This window comes from Kogia breviceps, chromosome 5 (genome assembly GCF_026419965.1).
Source record: "Kogia breviceps isolate mKogBre1 chromosome 5, mKogBre1 haplotype 1, whole genome shotgun sequence".
Classification (NCBI taxonomy): Eukaryota; Metazoa; Chordata; class Mammalia; order Artiodactyla; family Physeteridae; genus Kogia; species Kogia breviceps.
Genome location: NC_081314.1, coordinates 101400922 through 101424211, shown reverse-complemented (window position 1 = coordinate 101424211; position 23290 = coordinate 101400922). Strand labels below are relative to the sequence as shown.

General features: G+C 38.0%; 1 protein-coding gene and 1 pseudogene across 1 annotated transcript in view; one reads left to right on the top strand and one right to left on the bottom strand.

Annotated features, from left to right (window-relative positions):
• Positions 1–4721: 4721 nt before the first annotated feature.
• ZBTB11 (zinc finger and BTB domain containing 11) overlaps positions 4722–23290 on the bottom strand; it is a 33401-nt gene continuing 14832 nt past the window's right edge. The window contains exons 4-11 of the mRNA XM_059064655.2: positions 17203–18044; positions 16822–17001; positions 13445–13690; positions 11743–11887; positions 10934–11051; positions 8216–8374; positions 7931–8106; positions 4722–7356 (exon numbers count right to left, since the gene is read on the bottom strand). Coding sequence (XP_058920638.1) covers positions 6839–7356; positions 7931–8106; positions 8216–8374; positions 10934–11051; positions 11743–11887; positions 13445–13690; positions 16822–17001; positions 17203–18044 — 2384 coding nt within the window. The 3' untranslated portion in view covers positions 4722–6838. The remainder of the gene's footprint in view (positions 7357–7930; positions 8107–8215; positions 8375–10933; positions 11052–11742; positions 11888–13444; positions 13691–16821; positions 17002–17202; positions 18045–23290) is intronic.
• On the top strand, positions 19675–20244 carry LOC136794330 (NTF2-related export protein 2-like; annotated as a pseudogene).

The following is a 23290-nucleotide window of genomic DNA, read 5'->3' as shown; positions in this document are numbered from 1 at the left end:
TAGACCTGGAGTCTGTCATACAAAGTGAAGTAAGTCAGAAGGAGAAAAACAAATACCGTATACTAACACATATATATGGAATCTGAGAAAAAAAAAATGTCATGAAGAGCCTAGGGGTAGGATGGGAATAAAACACAGACCTACTAGAGTATGGACTTGAGGATATGGGGAGGGGGAAGGGTAAGCTGTGACTAAGTGAGAGAGTGGCATGGAAATATATACACTACCAAATGTAAAATAGCTAGTGGGAAGCAGCCGCATAGCACAGGGACATCAGCTCTGTGCTTTGTGACCACCTAGAGGGGTGGGATAGGGAGGGTGGGAGGGAGGGAGACACAAGAGGGAAGAGATATGGGGACATATGTATATGTATAACTGATTCATTTTGTTGTAAAGCGGAAACTAACACACCATTGTAAAGCAATTATACTCCAATAAAGATGTTAAAAAAATATTTGTTTATTTGGTTGCACTGGGTCTTAGTTGCAGCAGGCGGGCTCCTTAGTTGTAGCATGCAAACTCTTGGTTGCGGCAGGTATGTGGGACCTACTTCTGTGACCAGGGATCGAACCCGGGTCCCCTGCATTGGGAGCGGAGTCTTATCCACTGTGCCACCAGGGAAGTCCCTCAATTTATTCTTTCATTTATTTGTATTACTGTTTGTGAAGGAAAGAGTTAATATAGCAGGTCTGAGCCTGCTACCTTAAACAGTCCTGCTAAGAGGACTGTTAAGGCCAAGTTTTACCTTTGGCTGGCATCTGGAAACTTGACTGGTAAACAGTTCCCTACACTGATACAAAACCTTTCCTAAAAAGTGTGGCTCTCTGTGCTTAAACTCCTTATGCAAACATTGTGGTTTATGCTGAACAACTTGCTTTCCTTCCCGGAGTCTGGAATTTTGGAATGTGCTATGCAGAGGGTGCCTATGTGACCAGCACCAGTAAAAACTTCGGGTTCTGAGTCTCTAATGAGCCTGCTGATAGATAACACTTCACACGTGTGTTGTACAACTCATTGCTGGAGGAATTAAGCATGGCTCCACTGGGGTTCTTGGAAACTTACGCATGTTTCCTCTGGACTGTGCCTCATATGCCTTTTCCCTTCACTGATTTTGTTTTATATCCATTCTCAGTAATAAATCACAGCCATGAGTATGTGTATTTGCTGGTTCCTGTGAGTGCTTATAGTGAATCACTGAACGTGGGGATGGTTTTAAGGACTCCTGATAGTGGACTTATGGTTTCATATTTTATTTGACGGTGTATAATGTTACTATCATTATTATTATGCTCAATTTGCCATGATTTGGCCAGTAGAAGTCCCTTCGAGGACTTCTGTGCCCTGTTGATATGTCCCCATCATTCTTTGAGCATCTACTTGCTTTCTGACAGAAGATTTTCCAGGCTCATTTTGTACTTTTCCTGACCCAGTCCTGAAATTAGCCATTTCCCCAAGAAGCCCTAGTTTGTTCTATTGGGGAATGGCTTTTAGAAACCAATACTTAGTACTAGGTGTAATCATTTCTGGTGGGTATCACAGCTCCCAGGCCATCTCAGTAAACAACTAGAGAATATAGGCATGTATACACAAACACATATATACATATACACACATTTGTATCTGACAACTACCAGTTTAACCAATACTTCATATTTCATCATCTCCCTTTCCACCTTTGCGACGCCCTTCTCCGACAGCACAAATGCTGGCTTTCAATATCCTTTGTGTTTACGTATTTCATCCTCTTTATATAACCAACCTCCCATTGCCTAGGTTGCCTTAACCACCCACATGGACATCACCCCCTCTAACCCCACTTGATCTCCGACACTCCGATTCAGACCAATCCTCTACGTGGATGGAATGTTTCAGCACCAATTCTCTGACAGCTGGGTGTCCTACAATTCAATTCTGACATTACTACCCAGAGTTAGCACATACCCCATGAGTTAAGGCCTCAATTCCGCAAGACTGCACCCACTTCAGATGCTAGCAGCAGGTCTTGGATATCCCCAAACCACCCACAATTCTACCTGGTCAACTATAAACTTAGGGGCTTCTAATGGAGCCCCCCCGCCCTTTGATAATTCACTAGAACAACTCACAGAGCTCACTTAAAGCACTATAGTTACAATTACAATTTTATTATAAAGGATACAACTCAGGGATAGCCAAGTGGAAGAGACCCATAGGGCAAGGTCTGGGAGGGAGGGGTGCTGGAGCTTCTGTTCCTGTGGAGTGTGTTACCCACCCAGTACATCAATATGCTCATCAACCAGAAAGCTCTCTGAGCCTCTTCAAGTTTTTGTTGAAGTTACATTATATACAGTGCATAATTGGTTAAATTAATGAATTAATGGCCATAGTGAGTGAACTCAGTCTTCAGCTTCTATCCCCTCCCTTGGAGGTCAGGGGGTGGGGGAGAAAGTTTCAACCCTCTAATCACATGGTTGTTTTTTTCTGGCAATAAGCCCCCATCATTGTGAAGCCATCTAGCCCACCATGTGAATCTCAGATTTTCACTCTGAGATTGGAAAAAGACAAAGATGGCAAACACAACAGCTATTTAATATTGTACTAGAAGTCCTTGCAGAGCGCTAATAAAACCAACAGTACTTGGCAAGCATGTGAAGCAACCAGCACTGATGAGTGTAAAATGGCACAGTCTCTTCGGAAAATTTTTTGGTATTATCTGCTTAAGTTGAACATCCACAAATCCAAATGACTCAAATTCCACTCTTAGTTATGTACCCAACAGAAATGCATGTTCATATATATACCAAGAGGATAAAAATGGGCCTTGCAGCATTCTTCATAACCCCAAACTGAAAATAACCCAAACATCCATCAGTGGTAGAAAGGTAAAGTTGTGGTATATTCACAGAAAGTAATGTTTTTTGTAGAGCACACAGAACACAGTAAGAATTCAAATGAGCACAATAAATCCAATCAACAAGAAGAATGGAAACGAGAAGCAGGAATAAGCACCTATGAAGAACTAAGTGGAAATGCTAGTATAAGAAATATAAATTTTAAAATGAATTCAATAGATAATTCAATTAAAAAAACAGTTAAAGATGAAGTTGAGCAACTCCCAGAAGGTTATCAGGAATGGAGAAAAAGGAGAGAATGAGACAGGTATTGAGGGTAGAAATAAAACTTTCTCTTAGAAATAAGGAAGAAAAGTAACCAGAGGAGAAAAATATTTAAAGAAACACTATTTGTTTTCCAGGATTTGGAAAAGACTAAAATACCTACACATCTCTGCTAAAACAAACGTCTTTGAAATCAGTGGGACTTCCCTGGTGGTCCAGTGGTTAAGACTCCACGCTCCCAATGCAGGGGGCCTGGGTTCAATCTCCGGTCAGGGAACTAGATCCTGCATGCATGCTGCAACTAAGAGCCCGCAGGCTGCAACCAAGACCTGGGGCAGCCAAATAAATAAAAATTAAAAAAAAAAAAAAGAAAGAAAATTGTAGTACTAAGACTTTAAGAAACGGAATGTCCGAGGGTCCCCAAGTCAGAGGAAACTGCGTTGAAACTGTAGTAGCCTTGTGATAGATGGGACTGCCAGTTTCAAAGGCACTGGCTTTTGAAAGCCCAAAGGTGACAAGAGATCAGGATTTAGGTCCACAGAGATTGGAACTAAGAATTCTACACAAAGCTGGGTTGGGGGACTTACCTGGTGGCACAGTGGTTAAGAATCTGCCTGCCAATGCAGGGGACACGGGTTTAAGCCCTGGTCTGGGAAGATCCCACATGCTGCGGAGCAACTTAGCCCATGTGCCACAACTACTGAGGCTGCCCTCTAGAGCCCGTGAGCCACAACTACTGAAGCCTGCGCACCTAGAGCCCATGCTCTGCAACAAGAGAAGCCACTGCAATGAGAAGTCAGTGCACCGCAAACAAGAGTAGCCCCTGCTCACTGCAACTAAAGAAAGCCCGCGTGCAGCAACAAAGACCCAACACAGCCAAAAATAAATAAATAAATAAAATTAATTAATTTTTTTAAAAAAAGCTGGGTTGGAACCACTGAAGAGCTACACCCCTTCAGTGAAAGAACAAGCCAGAAAAAAACTCCATTCACCAACCCAGGCAAAGATATTTGTCTGTCCCAGACTGGGCACAAGGTGGGCAAACAGCCTCCCTTTAAGATTTAGAACAATGACCTTGTTCTCACACTGGTCTAAAGTTCAAATTTACAGTTGCTGGTCTAGGAAACCAGAGTTTGAGAAATTAATATGAAAATAGTACCTAGCCATTGATACTCTTGGAACAATCTAACAAAAGCAGACATAAAACTGATCTGGGAGGACCCTTTTTTAATGAAGGCAGGTGGCACAGGATTCCAAGGATAAGACCCTACTGGAGATGCGCTTATACTCTAATATTTATAAAACTCTGGAGAAATCCAATAAACAGCAGTATTCAACTTCAAAACTTCAGATAACAGACTATAAGACTGGTATATTTAAAATAATCAAACAAATTATCTATGCATCTTTGCTCTAAGCTTTTACAAACTATAACTGATACATTTAATAAGATCAGGGGAGACAAAGACTTTTTTTATTTTCCAAACAGATGTAAAACCCCTGTTTGGGAACCTCCATGAAGATTATAGGTTTAAATTTCCTGATTCAATTATGAGTGGGAAGCATCATGCACAGTTTACATCAAAGCTATTTTTTTTTAAAAGACAAGAAAGACATTGAAGGTCTGGATTAACTCAATTTATCAGTTTAGGTAACCTTGTGAAATTATGTAAACAGCCAATGGCTTTTAATAAAACAGCAGTAACAAGCAGATTTAATCAGGAAGGAAGTCATCTGACAACAACAAATCAATGTGTGCTTCTAAAAATGAATTATTATAAACTAGAGAATTTTCCCCATGGAAATATAAAACTGAATTTTTGGAACCTTAACACTTATTTCTACATGTAATTTATGTAATTCTCTAAACACATTTAAATTATCCAAAGATGGCAGTTAATTGTACTACTTTTAATTTTGTGGTAAGATGAAGTGTAATAAGTCTTAATAGTATTATGTGTTCCGTCAATGTCATTTTTTAATGTGTTCAATTCTCCTCCCCTTTAAAAATGGATTAACTCTATAACATATCAAATAACAGCAACTGATTTATGAGCTGAAAATAGTGACAAGCTCAACTCCAAAGCTTATGCTTTAATCAAGATTCAACATCTTTTATTTACATATTTATGACATACATTAATGGGTCTTATACAATTAACTAAATCTAATAACAATGGTGACAAGGGAACATAAAGATATAATTCCAAATTTTTGTCAGGTTGAAATACATTTTCACTAACTGAAAGATATGATAAACAAGCAGCCATTATAAAGTTAGACTGTATATTAATCCACTTAAAATTGAAAGTCAGCCACACAGCTATCAAAACAATGGGAAATTTGAAAATGCAAATATTACATATACAGGTATAATGCATGCATGGCATCACATTTATTCTTCATCTTTTAAGCCACTTTTAAAGTAAACTGAAATAAGCATCTTAATAATATATGTACATCAAGGCACATTCTTTTCTTGTGCTTTAGGAATGACTTACATGTGATCTGCTTGTATCTTAATTTTACAACTTATATTAGCTTCTAATACTTAGAAGTTTAATTTTAACTATTACAGCTTGAGTGGTAGTTTCCCAGGAGAGAAATGTGGCATCTCCCCGTGGTTATTTTGAAAAATGAGAAAACTGGATAGCTTAAAAAGGTGGGGATTTAAAGATCAAACACAAATTAATTTCACTCTCAGGCAACTTTTAAGAAGAATTTACCTTTAACAATTTGGTGGGCCATAATCAATTTATTTAAGTAAGTAGTATACTGTAATGAGGGCTGAAGGATTTTCAATATTCTGAAATTACTTGACAATTACATGGTATCCACAGGACCGCTGTAGATGTCTATATCATTATCCTACTTCTAAACTGCAGTTTTTCAACAAAATTGAACAATTAAACATGATACAAAAGCTGCAAACATACCAAACCTAGTTTTAACTTCTTTTTTCCCCATTTATTATCTTATGTTATCAAGGAGAAATTTCCCATCAACAGAGTTTAATAACAGTGTTCTTTGCTCATGGTCAATTTACTTGCCTTGAAGGATAGTAGAGTAAGGCTTTAATAGGCATTTCATGCATTTTAATGGCATTTTAAAAAATCAGCTATTCATTTAAGGGTTCCCCATATAGATTAAGTACACTGTGCAAACTTGATTACAACATGTAACTCATTAAGTGCTTTAAAATAAAGAATCCTTGACTTTTTAAGGGGTTAAAATAAATAGTAAGTCAAGAATCACAGATCTGAAGCATTTTAAAAAAATGTAATATACTTATGCATCGCACTAAAACGTTTTATATTAGAATTTTTAATCCCTAAACAAGGCAAATGAAATCACAGAACCTCTACATTTTGAGAATAAAAGAGAAGAAAAGCCAACGAGTACAGCCTTTTAAACTCAAAGTATATAATAATGTCAAAATGCAAATGAAACTGTATGGTTTTTAATTTATTTAGTACAGTTCTTTATAAACATTAATTCATAAAAAGTATACCATGATAATCCACTGCCATCAAATAGATTTGTTTTCAATTTCTTTACAGTAAATGGACTTTTCTACAGAACCCATTAGCCAGACAAACTGTTTAGAAATGTTAAAACACCACCAAAACAGCCCAGAGCCTTGACATACAAACTCTAGGTGGACAGCCACATAGTACTGTAAACAAATGTTCTGTGAGTCAGTTTATGTGAGATGTCCCTTCTGTTCATCTCCATTACTACATTCACTCTGTTTCTGAAATATGGGCCACCTCCACTTCAACAGTTTGAATAGCTTCTGCAACTTCAGATAGCTTCTGTCCTTGCTGTTGTGCTAACACATAGTTAACCACTTGCATAATACTTTGGTCAGAAAGTGTAGATACTGACGGACATTCTTCAGTAGCTGCAACAGCTTCGAGAGCTTCCATAGTTTCTCCTGTCACTACCACAGTTTCAAGTTCTTGAGGACCGCTGTTTTCTTGTTCCTGCATATCTGCTGTTAAGATGCTAACAGCATGCTCCACTTGAGTTCCTTGGTTATGAAACTGAAGGGTATCTTTTTCCAGCATAATTTTGCAAGGCACATAATCTCTGTGGAATTTAGTCATATGTTTACGGAGTGTTCGAGCATCTATGTAGGCTTCACTACATACGGGACAGACATAGGGCCGTTCACCTGTATGTGTTCGGACGTGGCGTTTTAGAGATCGGGCATCAGCCCAAGCTACTCCACATGTTAAGCACTCAAATGGCTTAACTCCTATTAAAAAAAAAAAAAAGATGTGTATGTGTGGTGAGGTCCAAGTACCAAAATATATTACAGCTGCCTGATAAATAATGCTTTTCTTTTAAGTACAGTAGCCCATAAACTTTTCTATCTTGACTATGGCGATCTTTTACTTAGGACCAAATGGTTTCTCTTAGAATAAAGCAGATTCTAGATATAATCTCTCTAAAGATGTTCTTATTGATAGAAGTTACTGAGAGATAATCCTGAGGTTCTGTGAATAGTGTCTTTTAGCCTTCACAGCAATCCTATAATCCTAGGATAAAAAGCCAGAAGCTTCAAGTGGTCCATTCCAGCATAAAAATATTGATACAGAATATTAAGCTCACTAAAACAGGAATCTATCTATCTACACAACAATTAGGTAGTCAGGTTCAGGATCACCTCTATCACTTGAATAAATCTTCCGCAATATGGGATTAATCTCTTATTAAGGAAAGCGTAATAAGAGGCAAGAGGAATGGTAAAAGGAGAATCACTACTGGAGTGGCTTTTATTCTACTGAAAGTTATATATATATATATAAAACTATATGAAGTATAGTTACCTCCATGGTTGTTCATGTGTCTCCTATACTCTCTCAGCTGAGTGAATTTTCTTCCACATTGTTCACACACCCGTTCCAGGTTTTGCTTTGCTCTTCCTTTTTTTCCATGGGTAGCTTTCTTCACATGCCTTCTGAACAATGCCTTTTCATAAAATTCTTTGCCACATATATTACACCTAAAATAAAGGAAAACCCCAAATTATTTTTTCCAAAGCACCAGAATCCATAATAATTAACCCAAGTACATTTATATCTCAAGTTCAGATCCTCCTCAGATTTACCCACCTGTAAGGCTCAGTGACAGAGTGAGACTTCACATGGGAATACCAGTCTTTCTTCCAACTATAGCACTTATCACAAAATTGGCACTGGAATGGTTTCACACCAAGATGTTTGTTCATGTGCTGGCGAAGATCTCTAGCTTCAAAGAAACTTTTTTCACATCTGCAATAACAAAGTTCATTCACCCAACTGGATCATCTTATTCTTTTAAAAGAAGTTTCCAAGAACTCAGTATACTCTAGGGTTTCTAGAACTCCACAAGATGATCCCAATTTAAAACAAAAACAATTCTTACTATTCCAATCTTGCATCAAGGCTGCAGGATCTTAAGTTCTTTTAGCTGCAGAGTACTAGAAACATTTTAGAAAGAATCCTGCACAGCTCCCAAAGGTTATCATAGGTGTTATCATTTTCTGTCTCCTCCTCAACCCCATCTGATCTCCCCTTTTTACATCCCTTTTCACCCTCTCCCAGTCTCTGTCCATCTGTTGGAAGTAGGCCTCACTCCTGACCAGAAGGATGGAGCAACTGACTTAGGCCTAGGTCAATCAGAGCACAGCATTCTCTTAGCCATAGTGATTGATTCACAGAAAACCAAATGCCTTAACCAGATCCAATGGTAGTGAACCTCAGGGCTTTTATAGGAACTACGAGAAAAGCAGCTAGACAATTTGGGAGTTGAGAGGATGTAAGGCTGAAATCATTGCCACTGCCTTGTCCATACGGAGTCTCAGAGACATCAAGTGCTAATGAATCTGAAACCAGTTTACATTAAACCATTCAGACTCCTAGACTCGACTTTCATTCAAGTCAGTTTATTTTATTTTTTAATTTTTTAAAATAAATTTATTTATTTGTTTTTATTATTGCCTGTGTTGGGTCTTCGTTGCTGTGCACAGGCTTTCTCTTTGTTGTGGTGGGACTACTACTTTTTTGCGGTGTGCAGGCTTCTCATTGTGGTGGCTTCTCTTGTTGTGGAGCACGGGCTCTAGGCGCACAGGCTTCAGTACTTGTGGCACGTGGGCTCAGTAGTTGTGGCTCACGGGATCTAGAGTGCAGGATCAGTAGTTGTGGCGCACGGGTTTAGTTGCTCCGCGGCATGTGGGATCTTCCCGGACCAGGGCTCGAACCCATGTCCCCTGCACTGGCAGGCGGGTTCTCAACCACTAAGCCACCAGGGAAGCCCTCAAGTCAGTTTAAATTGGGTTTTCTTATACTTGCAACTAAAAGTGTATGAATAGTAAACTATCTTTGTTTTAAAATAAGACTGATTACAGAGTGACATCAGCATATAGGGCAGAGTAGGTAACTCCAAAAGCCCATCCCTACATGAAAGCAGTAAACAAATGGGCAAAAAGTGTCAGAATCAATTTTATTGGACCTGTGGAAACTAATTAAAAGTTTACAGTGACCAGGTAAATATTTAATCAAGAAAACAACTGCTGAATCTTGGTAAGAGAGCTCTGTGGCATTTCAACTCACCCTGGCCCCATCCCCCGGCTCCTCAGCTCAGCAGACAGACTGCATTCCTGCTACGGGTCCCTAGTACCAGAGGAACTTACTCTCACAGAACTGTAGTTGTTTTGAGCTATATGGTGACTCCTTGAAGTTACCCCTCAAAGGGCTTGCTTGTATTTACCCTAACTCTTCCAGGGCTGAGGACTCGGGGAGGGGTGGGGAGTAGGGAGGAGCAGACGGCTGGAAACACTTACAGGCAAATGTACAGCCACAGCTGCTGGGGCAAGGAACAGCAGTTCGGTGCAAACAATATCCAAACCAAAAGCCTGGGAGGAAAAGGCTGGAGACCGAGATGTTTTGGGGAATAAGAGCTCTGAAAAACTCTCACATATTCCCAGGAATCTAGAAGTCCAAATATCTGCCCAGTGCTGGGCACATGTTCAGAAAAGATCTGAAAAGGCTCTATACTCTCACCAATGGCTGACTCTGCGCAAACAGAAAGAGAAGACCAAGGCAGAATTGTAAACTGCCTGGCTGAGTATTGAAGGCATTCTGGAATCAGTGGTGATGCTCGCACAACACTGTGAATGTACTAAAAGCCACTAAATTGAACACTTTAAAATGATGAATGTTATGTTCTATGAACTTTACTTCAATTATAAAAAAGATTTCAGGAGGCTTTGTAAAATGAAAAGAGGGAAAAAGGAATCTGAAGAAGGGAGAAATGAACAGAGGGTTCTTTCCTACAGTCCCTACTGTAGGAAAGAACTGGTTGCACATTTGAACAACTTATTTAAATCATTTAAAATGAGTGATTTGTACGGTATGAAATTTGTGTCTAAATAAAACTGTTACATAAATAAATAGGAACATCTAGACAAAAAAAAACTGATTAAAATCAAGAGTAAACAAATAACACTTTAATATTATCTTCAAGTATTCTCCTTTTGCAGTTTTACTGAGGTGTAACTGACAAATAAAACTGTAAGATATTTAAAGTGTACAATGTGATGATTCAGTATATGTATACATTGTGAAAGGAATCCTCCCATTTGTTAACACATCCATCACCTCCGATATATATACGTGTGTGTGCATATAATTACATATGAATATTCAAGTTCCTACTCTCTTAGCAAAATTCAATCATATTATACGGTGTTATCAACTATAGTCACCTCAAATACTTTCTTTTGAAATGACTTTCAAATAAACTAAGAAACCAAGGAAATTAATTGAATGGTTCAAATATTAAATACTTACTGAGTACAATGATAGCCTCGAACTTCAGGCTTTGGTTGGTGCTTCTTTAGGTGCTTGCTGAGCCCAGAGCCCCTGTGAAAAGACTTTCCACAAACTGAGCAAAGGTACTTCGACTCTCCTATAAAAAATAAAAACCATGTCACAAATCCAGCAATCAGGTGCTCTTCCAACAGAATGCTTTACGTTGTATTTCAGAAGTTATTTTATCAAGTGGGCACGGAAGCTGTAACATTTGGCATCCACCTTCTCAGAAAAACAAACTATGTCAAAATCCCTATTTTCTCTCAACTAGAGTAATAGCGAGGCTACTACTACTACCCACAGAATGTGATAGGCTTGCATGACCATCTGGATTATAACAGTGCAGAGTTGTATACAAGTTCTAGAGCAGACTATCTACCCTTCACCAGCCATTTTCCACATAACTGCTTTAAGCACCTGAAAATAAGTATATGTGGACTAAAAGTTGTAATAAAATTATAAGCCACATACCATGTTGACAGTTACATCTGTCTATTACTTAACTTTTTAAAAGCAAGACCATTTCTTTAGGTGCCTGGATTTAATACTCAGTACACATTTTTCTGCACTGACTGAAACAAAATTTTTACACAAATAAGATAGCTCTAAAACTAGATTATAAGAACAACTTTTAAACTTTACTCTCCAAATAACACACAAAAAACAAAAAAACCTTTACTCTCATTAATAAAGAACTGCACACATACAGTCATCTTATAGCATAATCAATATACTAGTAAATTAATAGTATATAACATGGAACTATGTCAATATAAGTTTCTCATTACCTGTGTGAATACTCATGTGTTCCTGAAGACTCCGTTTGGTAACAAATGACTTAACGCATAGTTCACACTGGAACTGCTTTTGTGATTGATGGAGACTCTGGTGTAATTTTAGACCGTGCTTGTAGATGAAAGTCTTTCCACAGACCTGAGAGAGCACAGGTGTTTAAACCAGTAAAATAGAAAAAGAGATAAGGGCTGTTTCTGAAGAATGAGGATACGGAATCTACTATGCTATTTTAAATTAAAAACTTAAATTCTAAACAAAATGACAAAGTTAAAGTTGATACAAGTGCCAAGGATTTTAGCTGGTTGATCATCTTCTGATTCAGTAGTTAACAAATATTGCTATTTTTCTTACACCCATGAGATCACTGGAAGAACTCAAAACAGTACCCCAAAAAACCTCATACTGTCCTTTGTGAGACTGGTAAACAATATACCTTATATTAAAAGAGACATGGGAGCTTAATCAAGAACAATATACTCAATTCCTGCTATACCAACTAGAACAGTGCTTCTTAAACTCTCTATGATGAAGAACCAGTTTTTTTCTTTCTCCAATCTATTAGGGAGAGATTTTTGTTAAACACAATGAAAATGTCACAATATCAAATTGCCATGACAGTTTCTACATGCCTACTCTCCATCTTTGCACTTACCTTTTATGGACCACACATTTTGAGTAGTGCTACACCAGAAGACCAGAGGCCCAATTAACACTTAGTTTTTAAATATATGAATAAAATGATGCTTAGGACTTGGCTTCAAAATAACCAAAGGGAGGGGGAAGTAAGGGAGTGAGTGATAGTAAACATAAAATACAACTGACCATAGATAACCAACAAGGACCTACTGTATAGCATAGGGAACTACACTCAATATCTTGTAAATAACCTATAATGGAAAAGAATCTAAATAAGAATGAATGGATGAATGAATAAATAAATAACTGAATCACTCTGCTGAACACCTGAAACTAACACAACATTGTAAATCAACTATATTTCAATAAAAATTTTTTAAAAATTAAAAAAAATCCCACAATTGACCATGTGTTGATAACTACTAAAGCTGGGTGAAGAGGACATGAGGGTTTATTCTACTCTCTTACATTCTTTTTTCTTATAATACGAAGCTTAAGAAATGAAAGAGAGAAAAACATTACAAATTTCACTGGTTCCAAAACAGTTTATTAATAAAAATAGTGGGTCATCCTTATATGCAAGGCTGTAGGTGCTACTAGAAATTTTTCACCGTTGCAAATAGCCCAAAGCTGGCTTATCACAGGATTCTTTACCTAGGAATCACATTTTCGCATTTAGTATTCAGCTCTAGAGAAGGACACATAGCTTAGGCAGAATTTCTGCTAAGATGTGTTTAACTCACAGGTTCCTTCCCAAGCCAGGTTGGCCCTACTGAACGTTAAGGGATGACTGAGATGATGAATTGGTTATTCTCACCCAGTATCACTCTGAATCCTAGCAAGTTTCCCGAACATCCTAAATAGATTAATTTCAAGTTACAACTTCAGCCAAATTAAAGAACAGAACTGGGAATAACCCTTGACCTAGGCAACAAACTGAAAAAGTTATGGACTTCCTGTGACATTTTACAAAAGTGATGTGATGCCAGAATCAACGAATCTTATCACCGGTTATGTTCCAATCTTCTTTAAATAGCAAAATAAATATAATGGCTTTACCTGGCATGCATGTGGTTTTACCCCTGTGTGCTTTAACATATGTATTCGAAGAGAATATAATTTAGGTAATGTCCTTCCACATATCGAACATATAAATTCTCGTTTGGTTCTGCCCTTCTCAGACGATGATCCTGATGCCTCATTAGATGCAGAACTGGAAGACGATGAAGTAGGTGCATCTTTCCTGGTATGTCGAATAAGGTGTGCTCTCAAGGAGGCACTGTACTGAAACTGTTTCTTACACAACTAAAAGAAAAAGTAAACAAAATTCTGCCTGAACGTATTTCCATCACAAATGTTAAGTGAAACCCAACTCGTACTTCAACTTTCCATATCTTTGTTACAATTCTATCACTCAATAAACATATATACTATGTAAAAGACAATATGCTAGGTACCACACTATAGAAATGAAAGGGACAGACCCAGCCTCTACTCTGCAAAGATTTATAATCTAACCACAAAAACAGGGTTTATATGTAAATAGGTGAAAGATCAATACTTAAGAGGGAATAATCAGAGTATAAGGAAAGGCATCATCACCGAGGCTGGGTCTTGAAGGAATGGTAAGATTCAGACAAAGACAAGAATACTATTATTATATGAGTACTAACAGTTGTTAGGAAGAGCAAAAATAGGAGCTGGAAAAAGTAGGAAGATAAAACTGTGATAGTCCTTGGGTTTTATCCTGTACTTGTTGAGTATTCCTGAAAGCTTCTGTTCTTTATTTTAAAACCAGAGTTATATCTAGTCTTGATCTACAAAACTTTTTTTTAATAAACTAAACTGGCCTCTTGGTTCACTATCTCTACTTTTTTGACTCTTTCTTAATAATTATCTCTGTAATTCTGAGTAATATGAATAATAGGAAGTGACTCTCTCCTTTACCTCTCCACTCTCTACACATACATAATCCTTCCCATTACTATACTTTCTCAATACAGCTTTATGATCATTTTGATGAGATCAATTTCAGTGCTTACATTATCTGGATGACATTACATGTTATTACAGCTGGACCATACAGACAATATGATTCTCTTTCCTTTCGTTTCCTTGTCTGTTTTATTCTCTTTGTATTTACTGCTAATTCATCATCAAACCTTTCTCTCAACTGTCTATTGAGAGAAGGTTTAAAACACATCACCTTGTGGGAGATCGCTGTCAAAGCACTATGTTGGTGTTCCAGACTGGGGCGGTTGTTTCCCACGCTTGGACTCTACAGATTGGACCCCATGTTTCCCGTTTCCCATGTCTTGCTCATTTTAGAGGAATACCTCTGCCGACAGCTTCCTGAGAAAGGGAGTTTGGGAGGTAAAACTTTGCAGACCTTGCATGTCTGAAACTGTTCTTATTCTACCATCATAAATATAGTTTGATTACTGATTCCAAGTTAGAAATCATTTCTTTTTATAATATTAAAGATATTGTGCCTTTGTCTTCTAACTTCCACTGTTGCTGCTGAAAGGCCTGAAGCTATTCTGACCCTTATCCTTTCCCTCTTGTAATTTATAAGATTTTCTTTGTACCTTGATTCTGAAATTTCACAATGTATCTTGGTATAGATTTATTTTCACCCATGATTCTGGACATTCAACACACCCTTTTAACAAGGAAACTTCTATTTTCAAGTTTTTTTTTTTCATTGCATTAATGATTTCTTTCTCTCCATGCTGTTTGGAATTATCTGGATATTAGAAGACAACCTAGACCAATTCTCTAAAATATCTTTCACTCCCATTTTTACCTTATCTTTTCATTTTCTGAGTGATTTCGTCAACTGTATTTCCTAACTTTTCTGATATTTTTATATGTGTTATTATGTATTTTATTCCTAAGAAAAACTCTTCTGTTCTCTTGATGTGTCCTTTTAAAGACACAGTACACGGTTATTGTTTTATTGATGTAATTTTTAAATTTATCTCTAATATAAATCATAGTTTATGGTTTGGGTTGTGTGTGGGGGGGTGAGTTTTCTTCTAACTGCATAGTCTTGGATTCCTCCAAGTTGTTTTTTTGCTTGAAATATTTGTCGTGAGTCTGTATACCTGATGCCTATTCACATTTCAAAGTAAGACATTTAAAAACTGATTGGAACTTGTGTGTAAGCAGAGGAGTAAACTGTCAACCGCAGGCTTTAATGAGCAGTATATTTAGATCTTTTGTTATCAGACTTCAGATTTCTCACCTTTAAGAAATCCTTCTATTTTAAGATTAAGGGTTTGGTTGTTAACATTCTGGAACTTGAGTAGGGAAAGAGAGCTTGAAAGGATTCAATATTTAGTATATATGCTTGTACGTTCCCTTGTTTGGTATATAGTACATTCACCCTCATTATTCACAGTGTTTCCTAGAGCAGTTGTGGGTTTTATCTTTTTCAGAGAGTAGAACATGGATCTTTGGCTGAAGGCATGGTGGTAGTGATTTACTTACTTCTTAAAAAGACTTTCTAGGGACTTCCCTGGTGGCAAAGTGGTTAAGAGTCCGCCTGCCAATGCAGGGGATTCGGGTTCGAGCCCTGGTCCAGGAAGATCCCACATGCTGTGGAGCAACTAAGCCCGTGTGCCACAACTACTAAGCCTGCAAGTCACAACTACTGAAGCCTGTGCACCACAACTACTGAAGTCCGTGCACCTAGAGCCCATGCTCTGCAACAAGGGAAGCCACCGCAGTGAGAAGTCGGTGCACTGCAACGAAGAGTGGCTCCCGCTAGCCACAACCAGAGAAAGCCCACGTACAGCAATGAAGACCCAACGCAGCCAAAAAAAATAAATTTTTTTTAAAAAGACTTTCTAACAACCAGACTCATCTTTACTTTCAAGGTAGCTAGTACCATTAATTTCTGAGCCTTTTAGTAGTTCTGAAATACAATTTGGATTGATTCTTAGCTTTCCACGCTGAAAGCCTGGGAATGAGCCCTTTCAAATCTACTGAATCAATGACTCCGTCTAGGGACTTGCCTGGCAGTCCAGTGGCTAAGACCCTGTGCTTCCACTGCAGGGGGGTACGGGTTCTATCCCTGGTCGGGGAACTAAGATACCGCATGCCGCATGGTGCAGCCAACAAACAAACAAAAAACACTCCACTTATTTATCAGAATCCAGAATTTGGTTGCTAAGGTCTCCTGTTCTTTTTGCCTTTCTATGAGCCTTTTAAAAAGATCGTTTTACTGTTGTCTTACTAGGGTATCAAGAAGCAGAGGTAAATATTTCCTGGCAAGAACATGACATGTACAAATCAGAAGGTAACTCTTATGGCAATATAAGGGAGACAGAGAGAAGAGAGAACACAAATGGCAGGATAATAATGAAGCAGTAAATTGGATTCTATTTATAATGAAGTTAGAGCCATCTATAATTAGCTTTCAAGATACTTACTGGACACTTGTAATCTCTAGCTCTTTCATGTTTCAGTATGTGCTTTATAAGAGCATATCGTCTCTGAAAAACCATTCCACATTCCCCACATTTATGGGAAGCTTCTTCTTCAGTATTCTCTTTAGCATCCCTTTTTGGTTGTTTCATCTTTTTTCCTCTTTGAACTAATTTCTGAGCCACCTAATTAAAGAACAGAAAACACAATCTAAATAAATTAACTATTTCAAATTCACATTATCTTAATGCTGGTATTTAAAACATTAAATTGCTTTCCTGCATCCACTCCCCTTCCCCCCAAGATAACTATCACCATAAGTTTAACCGCAGAATGCTTTCAACTTAAAGCTAAAACTACAAAGGTAAACTCTTTTTTCATCATACCTGTTGAACTGCTGACTTGGGAATGGCTTTCCGTTTCTGCAGCTTCTTCTCCATTCCTTTGTGTAGTCGGATATATCCCCCTTCGTTAACAGAACGCTGCCGAAGCCTGCTTCTGTAAGTATCATCATCATCGGGACTATGGTCTGTCTGTGCTGTCGGTTCAACAAGATTTTCCTGATCTTTTAAAGACTGGCCAAGGTTCTGCCTATGCTCTGAAATATCTTCAGCACAGATATCCTCTGTTGCTGTATCATTTCCCATATTACTGTTTTCTGGAGAGCTACTGATTACATTCTCTTTTGAAAGCTTAGGATGAGTATTAGAGACTGTGCCATCTTCTCTGATGCTTAAAGTTTCTAGTTCTGTCTGGCTGTTTTTTGTTACTAAATCAACAGACTCCATTTCAGGATGGGAATCAGTTACACAGCCTACAGGTGACAGAGCAGCTTCCGTCTGTGAAGAAACCTGGGGCTCAGGCTGTTGTCCTAGCTCGCCATTCTGCTCTGGCAATTCTCCGTTCACCAGCAGTACAATTTCACAATCCCCAAGCTCAGTGGATAAAGTTGTTGTGGTTCCCTCGTTGTTAGCCACAGGAGGTGCTGTACCTCCATTTTGTTCTGGCAAGTTCTGTGTAGATGTAACTGTTTGTACCTCACCCTTCTTATATACTGTTAGCTGCTTCTCTTCCATTAGTTTATGTACACTTTCACAGATTTCTAAAACTTCTGACATGAAAAGATGACGAGCCAAGATGGCCACATCAGCCATGCTACAGAAGTCAAAACTTAGCACAGAAGTATAAGCAAATTCCAGTAAAGGAAGGAAGCTTGCCTTACAAAAGCCTATGTGAAACAAGAAAGATGAAAGACAAAAAAGTCAAATCACCACTAAAACACCTTGTAGAAACAATTACTGTATGATTATGACAATATACAATGGAATATAAAGGCAAATATGACCATTTATTCTGCAATTAAATATCCTGGATTTGTTTTGAGTTCTGGTTGCTTATTAAGCCTTGACTAACTAACTTCTATGAGTCGAGTCTCTCAATACCTAAAATAGAAAATAATATCACACTTACTGCCTCAAAGAGTTGTTGTAAGGCAGTCATTTTCAAACTGTACTCCTTAGAACCCCGGGGGTTCCTCAAATTCCCCTCAAGAATCATCTGCTGGAGAATGGAGGGTAAAAAAAGAGAGGGAGGCAGGTGAGTAGGCAGGGTTCAACCAACCTGTCCCCTAACCTCACTGCAGTAAGTATAGCTGTATATTTTAATAATAGAAGTCCATATAAAAATTTGATTGTGAACAGAGGGTTCTACTATTAAAAACTTTAAAACAAGGTATACAGCAGAGGATCAGCAAAATTTTTCTGTATAGAATTAGATAATAAAGATGCAGGCCATAAAGTGTCTGTTGCAACTACTTAATTCTGCCATTGTAGCTGAAGAGAAGCCATATATTATAATATGTATACAAATGGGCATGGCTGTGGTGCAATACAACTTTATTCAGAAAAAGTGGGGGAAAGGAGGACTGGCGGCCTTTGGGTTATAGTTTGCTTATCTCTGTTCTAAGAAATAAGACAATTACTATACACATGAGGTATTAGGTTCTCATTTTATGTGAGAAAATAAGATCAGTTTATTTCTAAGTTCTCAGTACTTCACTTTCAAAACCCATTTTTAATATTCACATGATTCAAAAATCAGAAGATTACACAGTGGTAAGTCCAACTCCATCTCCATAACCAGAATGATTAAGAATCTGTACAGATTTTTAGAGTCTTTATACAGTCAAACAAATACTCTTATGCCTCCTTCTTATAGTAGGTGGTATATTACACATACTTTTCTGTGCCTTGCTTTTCTCATATAATAATTTATCTCAAGAGATCTTTTATTAAAATACAGGGAGCCAAAGCAACCTTTTGGGAATTCCCTGCTGCCCCAGTGGTTAGGACTATGCGCTTCTGCTGCAGGGGGAACAGGTTCAATCCCCGGTGAGGGAACTAAGATCCCGCAAGCCATGCAGCATGGCCAGAAAACCCCCCAAACCAAAAAACTCATGTTTGCTGTGTTTTTCAGTTTTGATTCAAGATACATAAAATGTGGTCCTTTTACAGAGGCAAATAGTGGATAAACAAGTAACAAGCATACAGGGAAACCTTAAACTGTGAGATCTATTAGGATTCAGGTTGAAAGCTGGGGAGACTACACATCAACATGACCATCATAGCTAATTCATCCATTCCTAGGAAAGCTGATAATCAAGCTGGCTAAAGTCATATTAATACTGCTACAAATTATGAAACCGAGTTAAATAAGGTTGAGGTAAGAAAAAATATTTCTTAGAAAAACAACAACAGAAGTAAAAGGGGCTCAGAGCAGGGTGCAGGGCATGCTGAGAAGTTGCTGCCGTTAGAGCCGGACGAAACGGAGGAGAGTCCGGGGAAAATTCAGATTCAAGTATGAGAAGATTCAGGAGTGACTGGTCTCAGGAAGACAGAGGAGGACACCACGAAAGGAGTGATCATGCTTATGAGGAGCCACACACCAGCCACGGGTGCCAAGGGAGCTGGACACGACAGGACTTAGTGAATCGTCACTGCCAGAACACACTGTTTTCTGCTCCCCGATGGCCATGCCCTCGGATTTTAAAACTTATGTAGATCAGGCATGCAAAGCTGCCGAGGAATTTGTCAATATTTACTATGAGACAATGGACAAAAGATGACGGGCACTAACCAGGCTGTATCTGGACAAGGCCACTTTAGTATGGAATGGAAATGTTGTAAAAGGGCTGGAAGCCCTAACTATAATTTTTTTGACATGTTGCCTTCTAGTGAGTTTCAGGTCAATACGCTAGATTGCCAGCCAGTTCATGAGCAAGCTACTCAGGTGGAACTGTGAAGTTTGATGGAAACAGACAACACTACTTCAACCAGAACTTCCTGCTGACTGCTCAGTCTACTCCTAACAATACCGTGTGGCAGACTGCAAGCGACTGCTTCTGTTTTCAAGATTGGGCTAGTAGTTAAAGGGGGCAAAAGTCCATTCTCTTTTGGTCCATTAGTTCCAGCAGTAGAAACTTATAAGAAGTAATTCGTTGCATTGTGGAAGCACTAAAAACTAGTATGTGCTGAAACTAAATTTCTTTAATTCTTTTTTTAAGCTTTATTATTATTATTTTTTTTGGTGTGATACACTGGCCTCTCACTGTTGTGGCCTCTCCCGTTGCGGAGCACAGGCCCCGGACGCGCAGGCTCAGCGACCATGGCTTACAGGCCCAGCCGCTCCGCGGCATGTGCGATCTTCCCAGACGGGGGCACGAACCCGTGTCCCCTGCATCGGCAGGCGGACTCTCAACCACTGCGCCACCAGGGAAGCCCTCTTTAATATTTTTTATTCCTAGCAGCACCTTTTCTAGCAGCTGCCAGTTTAGATCACTGCCCTTAAGAGCTTTTTTTTTTTTTTTTTTTTAAGTTTTTAAAGCCATGTTTATTGAAGTTGAATTTACATTCAGTAAAACTCACTCCAAAATTTGACAAAGGCAATCAGCACCATTATCAAAGTGTAGAGCAGTTCTTCAACACCCACACCTGACCAAACCCTATGCAACAAACTCCTCCCTGACCCTTAGGAATCCACTGATCGTTCTCTATCAAAGGGGTCAAATTTAATCATCATAAAAATCCATTATAGGAAAAACTGTAAGCACACACAAAAAACAAGTTTTTAAAAGGATACTTTGAACTTTGAAACATACAATGTTTAGAATAGTCAAAAGCATGGGATTTAGAACTAACCTTTGTAAATTCAAGCAGCTGACAGTTTTCTTAAGATAGCTGTATTGATAGAATACCTAGTCTAGTTACTACGTTGAGCTTCAGGCTGGGGCTGGTTGGCAGAAAAATTATTTTAAATAGTTTAAATGGAATTGAATTCTACAGAAATTCTCTATGGGGCAGATATATGTTCTTGCAGATATTTGGCACCTTTTCAAAAGTCCTCCCCTGCTACCACCATGAAAGGGACAGTAAGCAAAAACCTCTACTCTGTATATGTCAATCGTCACATGTTCAAATACACCTTATCTCCTCGAAAAGCTGTCAAGCACCAGCCCTGTTTGCCAGCATCTTGAACTGGACTGAGCCGAGTCGTGCGCCGAGGCTGAAAACCCTTAAGAGCTTTAATGTTAGTTTTCTACATGGCTTATATACGTTTCACTAATGACATTCTTACAGTAACATTAAACCCATGGTCTCTGTCCTAGTATACTCACTGTGAGCCCAGTGTGCTGCAAAAATGAAATCCTTTTATAGTACTGTTTATGGGATATCAGCACAATGTAACTCTCTGGGAGGAAGTGGAATGTTTTTTTTTGTTATTAGGCTAATTTTATAGTACATGTACCTATTTTTGGTAAACACTGATAATGCTGTTTAAATATGAGGCTTTTTCAAATCAGTTCAATGAACACATTACTAATTTAGGTTTACATAACTACTCTGACATACTAGAATGGCATGTAGAGATGTTCAGTAGTCTTTTTATGTTAAGTAATGTAGGTTTTTTTTTTTATGTTGGCATGTTTTCTTAAGTGAATTAATCTACTAGAGAGGTGTAAAATGTTCTCGATTGATACCTGAGTGTTAGATACACTCAGTGGCTTAAAAGCAAAACCTAAGAAAGCTTTTTCTTGGTAGCTCCAGGTCTGTAACTTTAGATAGTGAATCGTAGTAGTACTAAGAGCTTTAATGGGAGAATGAGGAGTGAGAAGTGTAGAGATCCGAGGTTGGCCAAAAGGTACACTTTTGGTACTTGTTTCTACCTCCTAAAAATGTAGCCTAATTTTAGAATTTAAGTCATTAAAGTAATAAGTATCCTAACCAAATGGTCATGAAGGCCACTTTTGTTCTAAGAATTATTTTTAAAGGTTTTTCCAGTTCACCTCATACTTATCACTAGTATATGTCTCAGTTTATTCAAGAACTTATGGGGGTAAAATGTCAGCAATAAGCCTGACCCTGCAACAGGGTCTGACAGGAAAGTTGGAAACAAAGCCATCACTCCCTCTTTGGGACCCTTAACTTCTAAGTCTTCCCTGTGAACTTCAGGCCAAAAGTCTCCTATGTACTACCCACCCCCAAAATGAGTGATTTGTTCTCTGTGTTTATACTGTCAACTGCACGGTCTTTTTATTACTTAAAGTTAAAATTATTTAATCTCATGATCTGTTCTTTCTTATGGCATTGAGCAAATAGATCAGTTATAAAACATGTTCCTGTTATGTGGCTAACACTTTGTCTTTTTAGAGAAAACAGAACAGCAGATCTTCATAAGCCCATAGACTCCAAAAGACCTAAGTGATTCATTTTATGTCTCAACATCTAAAGAGAAAGAAATCTAGCTTTGGTTTTTGGTTAAGCTTTAAATGTTTCTCCATTCTTGAATTTATTGTTTTCATGTTTTTACACTAGGTGTGCCAGCTTTGTTTCTACATTGCAACTCAAAGTTAATGTTTCTTGTCATTTAATTTGAAAATTGGTGATTCATTTACTCTCGTCGCAAACTACACATTATATTTCTGATATATTAGCAAAATACAATTAAGTAGGAGAAGGGAATGGAACTGAAATTTAGACCACACCTTCTTACCTTCTTGTAGTACTGACTAAAATTTTACACATTATATTCTACTCAAAGTAAGTTTATTCTAATTTTGGATTGGTTTTTTAAAACCACAGCTTTAGCAGCAACAATCAGATTGCCTAAATATTGCCCTTTCCCTTAAGAGGAACAGTTTCAAGTAAAAGCTGCGTATAACAAGCAATAACTGAATTGAGTATTTGTACACTGTTCATGAATTCAGTGTTTTAAGACTTGTCTATGAATTGCTTTTTCCAAACTCTGTATAACTGTTAAATGGCCGGAACTACTCTTATATGGACTAGACTGTATTTTTGACATGGGCATATTTTTGTAGCTTGAAAAAAATAAAATAAAATTTGTTTTGCCTTGTTAGAGTTTTCTCAAAACAAAAACAAAAAACAACAACAGATAGCAACAAAATAATGTATTTTG